A 16,263-nucleotide genomic window follows, 5' to 3' on the forward strand; every position below is an offset into this window, starting at 1 on the left:
ATAGTAGTTACATAGTAATGAAATACAGACACATAATATATAAGAAACAGCGAAAGCACAACCTCGTGCTCTTCACATTAAGGACGTGAAACTATACAAGTGTCAGAAAACCTCCTGCACATCTTCAAACCACCGGTGAATGTCACCCATAAGAATTCATTGCTTTATTTGCTGTCACAGATGATCTTGCTAGTAATGATTTATATTTGATTTTGTTTAGTGAAACAGAAGTCTGAAATTGGTAAGTGCTGTCTTTCTTCTTCCAAAAGGTCGGGTTATTTTCTTCTTGTAAAAGAAGGGATTTCCTACTTGATTAATATTATTTTCTGGGTGGTTTTTCCAATGCAGTTAAAAATGTTGTAACTAAACCTGAGAAAATGCACAGGAAAGGATGGCATGAAGATGTGATAATCCATCAATAAACAGAGCTTTGGGGTGGAAAAGATCTCGCAATGCAGTTTCTCTTACGGACATGAGTCTTTATTTTAGTACCTACATCCTACTGGCATCCTAACACAGAACATCCAAGTGAGGGAGAAAGCACAACCTCTTGCTCTTCAGAGAAGGGCATGAACCTATCAAAGTGTCATCAGTTGTACAATATCTGGGGCCAGGGGTCATATAATCAATCACAGCCCTTTGTCCCAGAAATATATTTCACTTCTAGAAAGTATGTTCCTATAACAGCAAGGCTGTCCAACTTGCGGGCAGCTGAGGGATGCAGATCCACCGGTGGCAGCGCTGGAGGTGGCACACTGTGCTGGGAAGCTCGCCCCCCTGCCCAAGCTCCCGTCCACTCTGTAAGCTGTTCAGTTCAATGTCACTCCCCACAGCTGCATGCAGAGCTCCCTTTTTCATGGCTGCAGGCTGCCCCTTACTCCCTGCAAGATGACACACAATGGAAAGCTCCCATCATGAAACACATAATGCACACAAAACCAATTCTATGGTCCCTTACCGTATCATAGTAATAGCTGTGCGATTACAATAATGTGCAGTAGCATCAGTCTTCTGCATGCTAGTATCACCCATGCACCGGTGCTACTCTGCCCTAGTGACAATTTTGGCTTTGGTTTAGCTCCTGTTTTTACATTAACTAAAGTAAATGGGCAGTAACTACATGGCACTAATGAATGTGTAGACTCAGCCAGGGAGTGTAATATCAACTATGAAAAGTATACATCATTCCACTTAAGACATAATGTTGAGATTTTTATGCCATATGAATTTCTTTCCTGGCAAGCCAGAGTCTCCCTGGATGTGGCACTTTTGGGGCGCACACAGACATTTGGGGAGGTTAAGGGAGGTTCAAGCATGTTAAAGAAGGGGCACCAGATCTAGCTTAGCTTGCCCATGCGCAGACCATCCACTTAGAGCCCTATTTCAGTCTGTCTAAATGCGAAGTGTACAGAGGTTCAGGAAGCTTAGACTTGTCTAAAAATAGCTGACCCCATTTAACGTTAGTGTACCTCTGAGGCAGTCTAGTCTAGATTGGTTCCCACAACACGGACCTAACTGGACTGCTGTACAGTTCCCAGCAGAGTCCAAGTACTGGCAAAAACAGCCCCGACCCCAGGCCCAGGGCTGTGCTTTTGTGACTAGCCCCCAGGCACCAGGCTATTTTTAGTCCCTTGGGCTCTCACGCCAGCCCTAAATAGACAAACCTGCCTGTGGAGAAACCAACCCCACCAAGCTGACCAAATCCCCAATCCCACCAGACACTTCTGCTTCCGGTTTTAAAGGTGTTCACTTGTGCCAAGAGCTAAGGAAGCAAGTCAGGATGAGCGGGAGGTGGGGGGTTGGTGCAGTGCGGGGGCTGGTTTCCTTGGGGTGTGAGGAATAAGGGGCCAAAATAATCCATGGTCTCAGAGGAACAGAGAGCACCCAAACATCCAAGCCTACCCGAACTCCCCACCTGCTACCCTGATTTCACCAACCCTCCGGGAGCCATTCAAACCCCTTCCTGCAGACCCTGTTTGCCCTGTGAACCCTCTGATCCCCAATTTGAAACCAAATTTGCTCCCCAATCCACAATAGGGAAGTCACTGCTCCTTTTAATCTCCCATATTTGCCCATTGGACCCTGCTTGCCTCCCCGTCTCCTGCTTGGACCCCACTTTGTGTTACCATCTTGTAGATCCCTCTGTGGACCTGCGTTCCCCCACCGTCTCCCAGACCTCCCGCAGACCTTGCCTGCCCTCTCCCCACTGTACCCCTGTAGATGCTGTCTGCTCCCTGGAGCCCGCCCAAAGAGGTCCCCTGCCCCATGACCCCAACAGGTCTTCCCACTAGTCTCCCCCTCGCCCTGCAACCTGCTTTATGTCAGATAGCCATTTTCAACTCGATCTTACCTGCCCCTAACCTCCACACACGTGTATTTCTACCATGAAGGGAGGGTGGAGCGATCATTTTAGTAAAACAACAAGAATCTTCAGTCTTGGAAACAGGTATCTGCCTTTTGACACAGAACTCTAATCTCACGTGGGTAGTAAAACACTGCAGAATATTTTGTTTCATTTATTCAGTAAACCAGATGGGTCTGTTAATTTTCATAATCCTGGCCATATATCTCTTCAGAATAAAAGTTCAATGCCTGGGGAATGAATATAGTGTAGTTACTAAGTATCTGTCATTTAATAAATCCATGATCAGAAGGATAAGACTGTACTACAGCCAAATAAAGGCTGGCAGGCAGGCACTCGGCCACACACCAATCCTCCAGCACAGCAAAGTGCAATGGCGACGTGTGCTAGCGGACTTGTGTAGCTTGCACAAGCCATTGCAGGTGAAGATGCAGCGGCACAAGCCTTATGTATTCTGTTACATGTGCTGTAACAAAGTTGGCCGTTAATAATGATTTCTATTTGTTTTTATTTGTTTAGAGAACAAGAATGCAGAAATTGGTAAGTGAAACGACCCTTATTCCAAAAGGTCAATTTTTTAAAAGAAGTTGTGTTCCCATACGAGTGATTGCGAAATTCATTTTTGCGGATGCTATTAATATCTAATTTAGAAGGACATGACAAAAGCTGAGAAAATTTGTAGGGAAGGGGGATATGGAGATGTGAAGAGAAATAGAAATAGAGAGCTTTGGGGTGGAAGAGATCTCATGGAGCAGTTTTCCTTTTTTCCATTAGCCATTCTTTATAGTAGTTACGTACTAATGAAATACAGACACATAATACATAAGAAACAGAGAAAGCACAACCTCGTGCTCTTCACATTAAGGACATGAAACTATGCAGGTGTCAAAAAACCTCCTGCACATCTTCAAACCACTTGTGAATTTCCCCGTAAGAATTCATTGCTTTATTTGCTGTAACAGATAATCTTGTTAGTAATGATTTATATTTGATTTTGTTTAGTGAAACAGAAGTCTGAAATTGGTAAGTGCTATCTTTCTTCTTCCAAAAGTTCGGGTATTTTTCTGCTTGTAAAATAAGAAATTTCCTACTCGCTTAATTTTATTTTCTGGGTCATTTTTCGAATGTAGTTAAAAATGTAACTAAACCTGAAAAATCCACAGGAAAGGATGGCATGAAGATGTGATAATCCATCAATACATACAGCTTTGGGGTGGAAAAGATCTCACAGTGCAGTTGCTCTTATGGCCATGAGTCATTATTTTGGTACTTACATCCTACTGGCATACTGACCCAGAACATCCAAGTAAGGGAGAAAGCAGCAGCTCTTCCTCTTCAGAGAAGGGCATGAAACTATCATAGCGTCAACAGTTGTACCATATCTGGGGCCAAGGGTCATATAATCAATCACATCCCTTTGTCCCAGAAATATATTTCATTTCTAGAAAGCATGTTCCTATAACAGCAAGGCTGTCCAACTTGCGGGCAGCTGAGGGAAGCAGGTCCAGGGGTGGCAGAGTTGGAGGTGGCACACTGGGCTGGGAAGCACGCCCCCCAGCCAAGCTCCCGTCCACCCTGTCAGCTGTTCAGCTCAATGTCACTCCCCACAGCTGCATGCAGAGCTCCCTCCTTTTCCTGGCTGTAGGCTGCCCTGCACTCCCCCTGCAGATGACACACAATGGAAAGCCACCCTCATGAAACACTAAATGCACACAAAACCAATTCTATGCTCCCTTAGTGTATCATGGTGATAGCCATGTGATTACAATAACGCGCAGTAGAATTAGTCTTGTGCATGCTGCTATCACCCGTGCGCCAACGCTACCCTGCGTTAGTGACAGTTTTGGCTTTGGTTTAGCTCCTCTTTTTACATTTACTGAAGTAAATGGGCAGTAACAACATGGCACTAATGAATGTGTAGACTCAGCCAGGGAGTGCAATATCAACTATGAAAAGTATACATCATTCCACTTTAGGCATAATGTTGAGATTTTTATGCCCTTGAATTACTTTCCTGGAATGTCAGAGTCTCCCTGGATGTGGCACTTTTAGGGCACGTATAGACATTTGGGGAGGTTAAGGGAGGTTCGAACATGTAAAAGAACGGGCACCAGATCTAGCTTAGCTTGCCCATGTGCAGACCGTCCACTTAGAGCCCTATTTCAGTCTATCTAAGTGCGAAGTGTACAGAGGTTCAGGAAGACTAGATTGGTCTAAAAATGGCCGACCCCATCTAATGTTAGTGTATCTCAGAGGCAGCCTAGTCTAGATTGCATCCCACAACACTGACCTAACTGGCCTGCTGTACGGTTCCCAGCAAAGTCCCAGGACTTTCAAAACCAGCCCAGGCCCACGGCTGTGCTTTTGTGATTTGACCCCTGGCACCAGGCTATTTTTAGTCCCTTGGGCTCTCATGCCAGCCCTAAATAGACAAACCCACCTGTGGAGAAACCAACCCCACCAAGCTGACCAAATCCCCAATCCCACCAGACACTTCTGCTTCCGGTTTTAAAAGTGTTCACTTGTGCCAGGAGCTAAGGAAGCAAGTCAGGATGAGCGGCGGATGGGGGGTTGGCACAGTGGGGTGGGTGGGGGGGTTGGTTTCCTTGGAGTGTGAGGAATCAGGGGCCAAAATAATCCTTGGTCTGAGAGAAGCAGAGAGCACCCAAGCATCCCAATCCTACCCGAACTCCCCACCTGACCCTGATTCTACCAAACCCTCCTGGAGCCATTCAAACCCCTTCCCGCACACCCTGTTTGCCCCGTGAACCCTCTGATCCCCAATCTGCAAATCAGATTTGCTCCCCGATCCACTCTAGACATGTCACTCCTCTTTTTATTCTCCCATATCCGCCCAGAGACCCTGTGTCCCTCCCCTTCTCCTGCCTGGACCCCGCTTTTTGTTACCAACTTGTAGATCCCTGTGTGGACCTGCGTTCCCCCACAGTCTCCCAGACCTCCCGCAGACCTTGCCTGCCCCCTCCCCACAACACCCCTGTAGCTGCTGTCTGCTCCCTGAAGCCCACCCAAAGGCCCCTTGCCCCATGACCCCAACAGTTGTTCCCACTAGTGTCCCTTCACCCCCCACAACCTGCTTTATAATTAAGGACCATTTTCCACTTGATCTAACCTGCCCCTAACCTCCCCACATGTGTACTTGTACTATTAAGGGAGGGTGGAGCAGTCATTTTGGTAAAACATCAAAAATCTTCCTGGAAATAGGTTTCTGCCTTTTGACACACAACTCTAATCTCATGTGGGTAGTAAAACACTACAGAATATTTTGTTTAATTTATTCAGTACACCAGATAGGTTTGTTAATTTTCATAATCCTGACCATATATCTCTTCAGAATAAAAGGTAAATGCCTGGGGAATTAATATACTGTAGTTAGTAAGTAACTGTCTTCTAATAAATCCAACATCAGAAGGGTAAGATTGTACTACAGCCAAATAAAAGCTGACAGGCAGGCACCTAGCCACACACCAATCCTCCAGCACAGCAAAGTGCAATGGCTGTGTGTGCCAGCGGTCTTGCGTAGCTTGCACAAGCCATTGCAGGTGAAGATGCAGCAGCACAAGGCTTACATATTCTGTGACATGTGCTGTAACAAAGTAGGCCTTTAATAATGATTTCTATTTGTTTTTATTTGTTTAGAGAACAAGAATGTAGAAATTGGTAAGTGAAACGACCCTTGTTCCAAAAGGTCGATTTTTTGTAAGAAGTTGTGTTCTCATATGAGTGATTGCTTAATTTCATTATTGGGTCTGCTATTAACATGTAATTAAGAAGAACATGACTAAAGCTGAGGAAATCCGTAGGGAAGGGTGATATGAAGACATGAGAAGCAATAGCAATAATGAGCTTTGGGGCGGAAGACATCTCACGAAGCAGTTTCCCTTTTTCCCATTAGCCATTCTTTATAGCAGTTACGTACTAATGAAACACAGACACATAATACATAAGAAACAGAGACAGCACAAGCCTCATGCTCTTCACATTTAGGACATGAAACTTTTCAAGTGTCAGCAGTTTTACGATATCTGCGCACAGCCTTCCCAACCAATCACACCCTTTGTTTCAGCAGTAAAATTTGTGTCTAAAAATTCTAGTCCTTGAACTACCCAGCTATCCAGCTTCTGGGTAGCTGATGGCCACAAACCTGGGGTTACACACTCCTGAATTTCTCCCTTTACCTCACTTGGGAGGAATCGGTATCAGCCTATTTTAGGCACTCTTGACTTCTCATGTTTAGGCTACCGACAGCAGTGGTTGGGAACATTTTTCCAGGGGCAGGATGCAGTGAGTCAGCTATGTTGTAGCCCTGCCTGAGTCTGAGGTGGGCCAATGCTAGGACCCAGCTGCTGCCACTGCCACCACTTTTCCCTCCTACGTGGCCACAGCGTGGCTTGGGGAAGCTCCCCGCTGCCTGGCTGTGGTGTAGCAAAGGCAAAGCTCCCACCCCACTGTGCTGCTGAAGCCCTCTGACTCTGAGCCAGATCCAATCCCTGCACAGGCTGTGGATTGCAGACATCTGGCTTACAGCATGGGAGAGGTGGAGGAACAGTCCAAACTATTCTCACTCACCATGGTTCCCGTCCCCACGTGAAGGTCTTCCCTCCTTAGTCCCAAGAGGCACTGGATATGAGCGAGTGTCTTTTTCTCTCATCTGATAATTTTTTTGTCAAAAAGTTAGTTCCTCTCACTGGTCTTTGTGTGTTAAGGTTTTTTTGAGGCAAATTGTTAGTTCTTCCATTAACTTTAAAAATGTAGGGTTTAGGGTAATTTTGTGCCTCACCGTCTAATGCAATGCAATCATTTCACAAAAGAGAAAGGGGAGAATTTGATGCCTTTCATCTTGATTTTCAAGTCAAGAAACCCATCCAAATCTCAATTCATTCTATCTGTGAGGCAAACTGGTAAAAACCTCAGACTTTATTTGCTGTAACAGCACCCCTCCACCCCCCCGCCCAAGCTCCCTTCTATCCTGTCAGCCGCTCAGCTCAGTGTCACTCCCACCAGCTGCTTTTACTGGCTGTAGGCTGCCAGGTACTCCCCATGCATATGACAAATGATGGACGGCCCCCCTCATGAAACGCTTAATGTGCACAAGACTAATTCTACGATCCATTAGTGTGTCATGGTAATAGCTATTCGATTACAATAATGCACAGTAGAGTTATTGTATTGTATGCTAGCGTCAGCTATAATGTGTGCGCTGGAAGTACTCTGCACTAGTGACACTTCTATGCTTTGGTTTAGTTCCTGTTTTTACACTGACTAAAGTAAATGGGCAGTAACTACAGGGCACTAACGAATGTGTAGATGCAGCCAGGGAGTGCAATATCAACTATTAACCGTATACATCATTCCACTTAAGACATAATGTTGAAAATGTTATGCCCTTGAATTACTGTCCTGGCATGCCCAAGCCTCCCTGGATGTGATGCATTTAGGGTACACACACATATTTAGGGAAGTAAACGGAGGTTAGAACATGTTAAACAATTGCCACCCAATCTAGCTTAAGTTTCTTGCCCCCCTGGCACCAGGCTATTTTTTTACCCCACTGGGCTATGCCACCCCTAATGGACAATCCCAACTGTGGAGAAATCAATCCCTCCCAACCCCACCAAATCCTCAATCCCACCAGATGCTTCTCATTGCAGTTTTAAAGGTGTTCACTCATGCCCAGAGCTGAGGAAGTAAGTCAGGATATGGTTTGGGGTCAATGCAACAGGAAGGCTGGTTTCCTGGGGGTGTGGGGAATCAGGGGCCAAAGTAACCCTTGGTCTTGGAGGGGCAGAGAGCTCTCAAACATCCCAAGCCTCCCCAAACACTCCAGCTTCCCCCCTGACTCTATCAAATCCTCCTGCCCCCACAACCCGCTTTGTGCAGACCCTGTTTTCTTCCCCTATCCCTTTGATCCCCCTTGAAGACCTATCTTGCTCCCCAATTCACTCTATGGATCCCACTCTCCCATCTAATATCCCATATACACCCAAAGGACAATGCCTCCCTCGTTTTATACCCCTTATAATCCACTAACCTCGCAATCATATGGATCTCCCTGTGGACCATGGTTTCATCCCCAGTCTCCCAGGCCTCCAGCACATCCTACCTCCCCCTTCCACCGCAACCCCTGTAGAGCATGCTTGCTGCCTGGAACTCACCCCTGAGCCTGCCTGTCCCCTGAACCCCATAATGATGCCCACTAGTTCCCCCGCTGCCCAACTTGCTTTACATTGGGTGGCTATTTTTAACTTTAATTAACCTGGCCCTAACTTTCCCTTGTGTAGATGTACCATTAAGGGAGGATGGAGCTGTAATTCTATTAAACTATCAAGAATGTTAAGCCCTGGAAGTAGAAGGGTTAATGCTAGTAGTCTGCTGCTGCCAGTCCTATCACTTCTCCCAACTATCTAATCTTCCCAGTAATCTTTGTAAGTAAACAGCTGCTCACCACTAGTGGGGTGGGCAAGGGGTGCTGCTCCACTGCTCCATTTTGATTTCAGAAGCACTGAGCTCTTCTAGACCTCCAGCAAACAAGGGTCTTTGAGTAGATGAAGCCTCTTAAGGCTCAGATCAAGTGCAGTGCCTGTTCTTCACCTGGCTGGGGAGAAACATGTATCTGTGTCCATGACAGCAGTGCTCCCAAAGCGCACCCGGGGAGAACTGCTCTTCTGCAATGGGCCAGTGCCGCCGAGGTGTAGCGGCTTTAAGCTCACTTTATGGAAATGATATTCTTCTCCCTAGCTTGCTTTGAGGGCCTTATAGATGAGTTCAAGCAAAACTTGGGGGCATCTCAACCCGAAGGCTCTGGGCTTGGGCCTGAAAGTAAGATGCCTGTCAAAGGATTTGGAAACATCTGAAGCCCCAGGGGTGGCCAATGGATTTTGGCATCCTTCCAATGGATTTTCGAGTATCTGAAGTCCTGGCCTAAAGACACTGGGGTGGAGGGTGGTTACTAGTAGTAGTGCCACATGATTCCTTTTGAACAGCTGAGTCAGAACTGATTTAGCGAGTTTAACTTGCAGCACAAATAATTTCCACAAAAAAAAGCAAACCAAAAAAAAAAAAATCTCAACTCTTTTGACTCTAGGCAGTACAGGTTTATATCTGACCTACTAGTATTTGAGGCATGTCAGTTGTTTGGAGACAAGTGGGTACTAGATCCCAGCCTGAAACCACTACAGGGATCTATGAATCATTAAAACTTCTCTCTGCACAGAGAGATGGTAAAGTACAATGCCATCCCCTGACACAACTCCTGCTTGGAGCTTGCCCGTTCTACCCTGGAGCTCTTGAGCTGAGGGCTCCTCCACCATAGGCTGTCATACCAGTCACACTAAGCCTGGACTACTCAGCAACCTGTGACTCACTTTTCTTTTATGGCATCAAAGCTCTTATAAATTTCACAAGTTCGAAAGGCAGGGCCCATGCATAGAAACTTGTTTAACCTGGTCTCTTGAAATGAAACTGTTAAAAAGCAGATAAAACTAAGTTAGAACAGTCAAATAAACACAAAAGAGATCCCACTTCTCTTAGCCATGCACATGAATGGGGATAGGCAGAAAAAGGATGCAATCCTAAGCAGTCAGACCTGCATACTAGTAGTGGTACGCAGCTAAGCACCACAGAGAGGTTGTCATGCAGAACACAAAGAACCAGAGTTACACTCATGAAGTGATTAGGTGTTATTTAATTATTTATATTCATAAAGGGACAACATCAGCTTGGAAATCCCATGAAATACCAGTGTTAATTTCTTGACTGTAATTCTGTGTACAGGTACTGGGAGATGATACAATATCAAAAATGTATCTTGGCAAAGGGTATAATTCATCCGGTGATATAGGTTCCACAGAAAGGGACACCAAGGGGCATTTGTGCTTCCTGTAAAAGGAAAGGAAGGTCTTCATGTGAGTTTGTTAGCAGTGCTTCCTCTTTGTTTAAAGTTGTTTGTAAGTTTTCCCGTCTCTTAATTAGTTTATCCTAAAACAGGAAATCAGTGGACATACGCCAGTTAGATTCATGGTACAGTCTTGTTAAAAATGTTCCTTATCCTCCTTCTCTGAAGGCAGTAGAAACAAGGTTCCTTGCTCAGAAATCCCTGCATTTGACTCTGCAAAGACCCTCCCATGGGCTGGAAAAAGAACCAGCATCTCATTAGTTCCTCTGTAGCCTGGATAAATGGGATCTGTAATACTTTGCACAAAAGGAAGGCTGGGATTGCTAATCTTCTGTATGAGAAGCACTTAATTTATGTATTTTTTTTTTTCAATCCAGGAGACCTTCAACAAGAACTTGGTGAGTTTTTGTCTGTGTACAATATAACTTTTTCCATGGTGTAAAATGTATCCATCTAGCTGGAAAAGCTGGAAAAACTGGAAAAGGCCTGTTGGAATATAAAACTGGAAATAACACGAAGATGCCTTTGGCTAGGGGTGTTTTGTTCATAGCTCTCAGACACTTTTTTCTGGACTTTGTGATGTTCGTATCCAATGGCCTTACAGCAGTTATAGTGGATCACAGAGTGAAATTTGAACATTATGGTAACTGGAGGTGCATGGGTTAATTAGTTGGAAGATTAGGAACAAGGATGTAAGGTGGCATCATAAGATGGCTGGGAATCATTTGAGGGACCTAAATATGTGCTTCATGTACAAGGTGCCCTAAAGTATGGAGTAAATCAGCAGCTGTATTCTGGACCAACCAGAAACTTCTTAAACAGTTCAGAGAGAGTGACTACCAGTGATCCAGCCTAGATGGCAATAATGGGAGTATCTCTGGAGCCAGGCCTTCTCCCAGGAAATGGTACAGCAGCTCCAAATCAGTGGTGTCTTTGGATACTGAGGCTCCCTGGTCACTGCAACTTAGCAAGTGGTCAAACAGCATCTAGACATTCGATATCACCCTGTTGGATGAGAGATTTAATGGATTTATGGATTTAATGACATGAAAGTTTAGTGTCCCACCTAGTCTTTCCACATGTTGCCTCATTTATGTCCAGCATTGCTTTTGTCTTTCTGGCATTTCCTTGAGCCAGATGCTCCTCATCCAAGACTCCTTTTACAGCTGCATTTGCTCAGATAAGTTCTCACCACTATTTCTCTTTGTTTCAGAGTGGAGAAGAGCTGTGGCCTGTCGAGGTAATGAAAGCTCATATTGAATCAATGGTCAACGCTCTCCTTTGCTGTGATTTCCGTTCCCTTCTTCCTTTCTGGTCAAATTTTTAGGCCTCCCTAACAGTTTGTGGCATGAAGAGCTTTTTACTTAGGTGAAAGGATTCAAAACCTCCTATGGCCACATTTTTTGGAGGAACCTAGCAGTCCCCACTGCACACACAGCAATTTCTATTTCCCCTTGTGAGTGTAAATGGCTGATTTTTAATCACTTGAGTGCCAAAAGGGTCCCTTTTGCATAGATGACATTGTATTTCCCCTGGCAGTCTGGACAGGTACATGTACATGTGCAGTCTAAGCCTGTGAAGCAAGCTATGTTGGCTAAAACGGTGCACTGCTACATATACGTGTTCCTTCTGGATGTGTATGGTGTTAAAAGCTTGAAAATGTAGATGGCCAGGAATGTGCGACTAGCAAGTGTTAAACTTCACAAGAGGGGTTGGCGTTCTTGTATTTTAGCTCCAACATTTGAGTGCTTAGGACAGTTGTTCAGGAAACTGGAAATCTGGGTTCTCGGTGCCCTTTGCCCCAACAGGATTTGAACCTCTTTTCATAGCACAGTTCTTGCATTACCCCACATTGTTGTGGGCACTCCTTCTGAAACTGGGCGCTGAACAGCCAAGAGAGATAGAGATGTGGGGCTAGGAGGCAGAGCACAAGCTAGCTGGGTCTGGCTGGGTGAGGTGGCTGCAGCTGCGCAGGAAGGGATAGGGCCCTGTGTTCTAGCCTAGACCCTTGTCCGTAATGAGTCTAAAATATCTCTGTTACATGGCTCTCCAGGAGATGGGTACATGGCAAGAATACATTAAATCACTCACACATTGAAATCTCCTCTGTTTTTGGCTTTTGCAAAGAATTACACACCTAGAAGAAGCATCTATCCTGTCTTTGACAGCCTGGCAGGTGCAAGTAGAGGTTGGTCAAAAATGGTAATAGGAACCTGACAGAGAGGCCTGTAGGCCAGTAATGATACGGGCACAATTTGATGGGAGGCTTTTGTTTGGTCTTAGATTCGTACATGCCTAAGTCACTTGGATAGATCTGAACATTGTACCCAAAGCCAACAATTAACTTTCTCTTTACATTAGTCACTTATGGCTTCCTCACTTCCACTTCCCCACACATTATCTCTCCATTTTCACCTTAAACCCTTCCTATTTGTGCATATATTTTACTTCCTCCCATTTGCTATGCCTTTGGCTGTTCCTTCTGGGTAAGCTCTGGAAACTTGGGAAATTGGACCTGCATTTGAAATCTGGGATATAACAAATGTTTGTGACGTGTGGGCTGATCAGGGTCTCTCATCCCTGCCTGTGACCAGCAGGTGCAGGAGGGGAACGATCCCGTGTCCCAGCCCTGGCCCAGCCGGTGTGTTTCTGTCCCCGGCCCGTCTCTTCCTGCCAGGGGGGAATCGGCCCTGCCCTTTGCTGAGGTCTCCGGGCTCCTTCCTGCTTGGGTCAATCCCGGCTTCACCTCCAGCTGCAGCCAAAGCTGCCCCTGCCTTGATCACAGCCTGTCCTCGGGCTGAGCACTGCTCCTCACGCTCCTGTTGTCTCCTTTCCCCGCAGAGGACGTGACTCTGGATCCAGACACGGCTCATCCCTACCTCGTCCTGTCTGAGGATGGGAAAAGTGTGAGATGGACACACACATGGCAGGATCTGCCCGGCAATCCTAAGAGATTTGACACTCAGTCCTGTGTGCTGGGCCGTGAAGGATTCACCTCCGGGAGACACTGGTGGGAGGTGGAGGTGGGAGAGCAGGGATGGTGGGCCGTGGGGGTGGCCAGAGACTCTGTGAAGAGGAAGGGAGAGATCAGCTTCAGCCCTGAGGAGGGGGTCTGGGCTATGCAGCGCTGGGGGGGTCACTACGATGCTCTCACTGCCCCTGATCGTACCCCACTGTCCCTGCACTGGGTGCCCAGCAGGGTCAGGGTCTGTCTGGACTGCACATTGGGGCGGGTGTCATTTCTCGATGCTGACACCGAGGCCCCGATCTTCACCTTCCCGCCGGCCTCATTTGCAGGGGGCAGGATCCGGCCCTGGCTTTGGGTGTGGGATGGTGAAATCAATCTGAGACATTGCCAGTGAGAGGGAAAGGAAACGTGCAGGACGGGACCTGTTCATTGTACCCTGTAGCCTCAGTCATGCTCATGTCTGTGACCCTGGAGGACTCCTCTCGCTGCAGACGATCAGCTGTGCCGTGTCCGTGGCCCTGGACATGCAGGCTGGGTTTCTTCATCCTCCGACCACGGTGAGCAGGACGTGGCTGAGCTGGACGGTCGTCTCTGCCCGTGTGTCATTTGGTGCATGACCGAGGGGCCCTCGGGGGCCTGTGAGGTCCGGCACTGGGGGGTGCATCTGCGGGGGGGCGGGGGAGGGGCGGTGAAGAGGAGGCACCAAAACCCAGGGCCGGTTGTGTTGGGAAATGCAGTTGAACCTGGCCCTGACGTTCATTGCACACTCCTTGTCCAGAGCCTCCGGTCCTGAGAAGTGGAGCCGCTGCAGCTGCTTAAAAAGTGATTTGTGCAAATTTTGGCCCTTTTCCCTCATTCTGATTATTGAAAAGTCACTGCTAAGTGATAAATTGGACTCACAATTGCAGTCAATAAAGGTGGTGCTAATAAATATCAAAGTATCTTTTGCTTGGTGATTGATTTATTTATTTCACATCTTGTTTCCTTGTCATAAATGTTGTGTAGCGAGCAAGTTTCTTTAAGAGATTTGATTCCTCATGAGCAAAACCAATTGCGTTCCCTGTCAAGTTCCCATGTCAGTCTGGTGGGACTGTAGCATCACTTCCTGTGTTGCCCGTGAGCCAGAAACTCATAAACCTTTTCTATAGTTGTGGCCAAATCCCATTGCGCCAGTTGTCAGTTTGGATACAGGCAAACCTGGCTCAGGCAGGGGGTTGGACTAGATGACCTCTGGAGGTCCCTGCCAGTTGTACTCCAGCACAGCAGAGTGCAATTTCAACATGTAAAGGAGATGCCCGCAGGGACTGTCATTCATACTTTGCTACAGGTATCCTCACTTTCTACGTCTATGAAGGCAGCAAGAAGAAGGAGGAGCTATGTTTCAGGTCAGTGGGAAAAAAGTGGAGAACTACTTTTCAGCAGAAGAGTGGAAGGAAAGGCTGTCATCCAGCTCCTGGGCTCTGGCTCGAATTTGCTGTGGACAGAGGCCACACCTCCAACTGCGGGGCAGTGCCTAGGGTGGGCTGATCCTCCTGCTGATATGTAGACACCTCCAAAGTTCACCATAACCCTGCTCTGCTCTTCTGCTTAGTATCAAACCAATTGTCAAATCAGGGATCAGGATCCCTCCAATTTTTCCCTTACATTAGGGTGGCAGGGACAGCGGGAGGTATGTTCCTCTTCTTTGGATCCTCTTTGCATGTATTTAATAACTTCTCTCTCCTTGCAGTGTTGGTGCCCTCATGTCCCCTTCTTTTACCTGTGCCATTTTCTAGGGTGTTCCTCTTTGGTCTGGCTCTTGTACTTGTTCCATATGCAAGTTTGCAGTAGGTCATTGTGGGGAAACTTTGGGGAAAGGGGTGTTTGGGAATGGACCTAACTGGATGGCCTTAGATGCGAAACCTGGCACTACATCTTCACCCCCCCGCAAATGTCTATACCAGAAAACAAACCATCACCATCCATGGATCTTATACCTGCACATCAAATAACATGATATACTTCATCCAATGCACAAAATGCTCAGACGGTAGGGACATGGGAAGAGACAAGCTACAACGTGCAGTCACGGATGAGTGCACACAGAAAATCCATCAAAGACAGAAACCCACATTTGCCTGTAAGGGCACATTTCTCCCAAAATGACCGCTCTCTGTCAGATCTCTCAGTGCTTATCCTCAAAGGATATTTACAAAACACCTTCAAAAGACGCCTGTGAACTCAACTTCATCACCGCTCTGGACATGAAAAATCATGGACTGAACAGACATGAGCTATCTTCCTCACTAGTCTGCCTAAACCCCAACCATACCAGGTACCCATACCATGACCCACATTTGTTTTCCTTTCTCCTCCATGACAAATGTATGATCAGCCTCAGAGCAGCTCAATTGCCACATCCCCTTGCACAGACGACTGACGGGTTTCCCAGTAGACACGGGGGAGTCACCCCTCCTGCACTCCGCTTAGCTGGAAAAAGGATCCTGTGTCATCCGAAAGCTTGCTAGAAACATCAGCCCACCTCCAAGTTGGCCTAATAAAGGATATCCACTTGAACCAAAAGACTCTATCATACAGCCCTTGCTGTGGTAATAAAGATTCTGGAAAAAATCTTTTCTTTCCTTGTTCTTCCTTCCCACAACAAAGTGCTTGTATTACTCGAGGCATGTAAATGCAGTATTTGCCCAGATGCCCACATCCAAATTCATGTGGATCGGTCCCATGACACCACATCAGGCCTTCAAGGGCCTGAGCAATCAGCTCTGCATCCCATCACATTGGCTAATGGCAATATCTTTTCACATCAAGTTTTCCCCCTCAGTTGCCATTCTGGTTTCAAGCTCCTTCTACAAGTCTTTCCTCACACACACAAATTTCCAGACCCACAGGGAGCCCCATGGATTGGGTCTTGCCCACAGGCCAGGGGTTGAGTGCCCTGCCTTAGGACACTTGTTCCACAATCCTTGGGCTGAATTTAGGCAGAAATGTTCCAGCAGATCCAGAAAGGGGAGATTCAAATGT

General features: G+C 46.6%; 1 protein-coding gene across 1 annotated transcript in view; it reads left to right on the forward strand.

Annotated features, from left to right (window-relative positions):
• Nucleotides 1-13,935, forward strand: part of LOC102561204 (butyrophilin subfamily 1 member A1) — a 40,400-nt gene extending 26,465 nt beyond the window's left edge. The window contains exons 10-16 of the mRNA XM_059715012.1: nucleotides 221-241; nucleotides 2,882-2,902; nucleotides 3,365-3,385; nucleotides 6,020-6,040; nucleotides 10,652-10,672; nucleotides 11,488-11,514; nucleotides 13,116-13,935. Of these exons, the coding sequence (XP_059570995.1) occupies nucleotides 221-241; nucleotides 2,882-2,902; nucleotides 3,365-3,385; nucleotides 6,020-6,040; nucleotides 10,652-10,672; nucleotides 11,488-11,514; nucleotides 13,116-13,636 (653 nt within the window). The 3' untranslated portion in view covers nucleotides 13,637-13,935. The remainder of the gene's footprint in view (nucleotides 1-220; nucleotides 242-2,881; nucleotides 2,903-3,364; nucleotides 3,386-6,019; nucleotides 6,041-10,651; nucleotides 10,673-11,487; nucleotides 11,515-13,115) is intronic.
• Nucleotides 13,936-16,263: the final 2,328 nt, after the last annotated feature.

The sequence above is a fragment of the Alligator mississippiensis genome, chromosome 11 (genome assembly GCF_030867095.1).
Source record: "Alligator mississippiensis isolate rAllMis1 chromosome 11, rAllMis1, whole genome shotgun sequence".
Lineage (NCBI taxonomy): Eukaryota > Metazoa > Chordata > Crocodylia > Alligatoridae > Alligator > Alligator mississippiensis.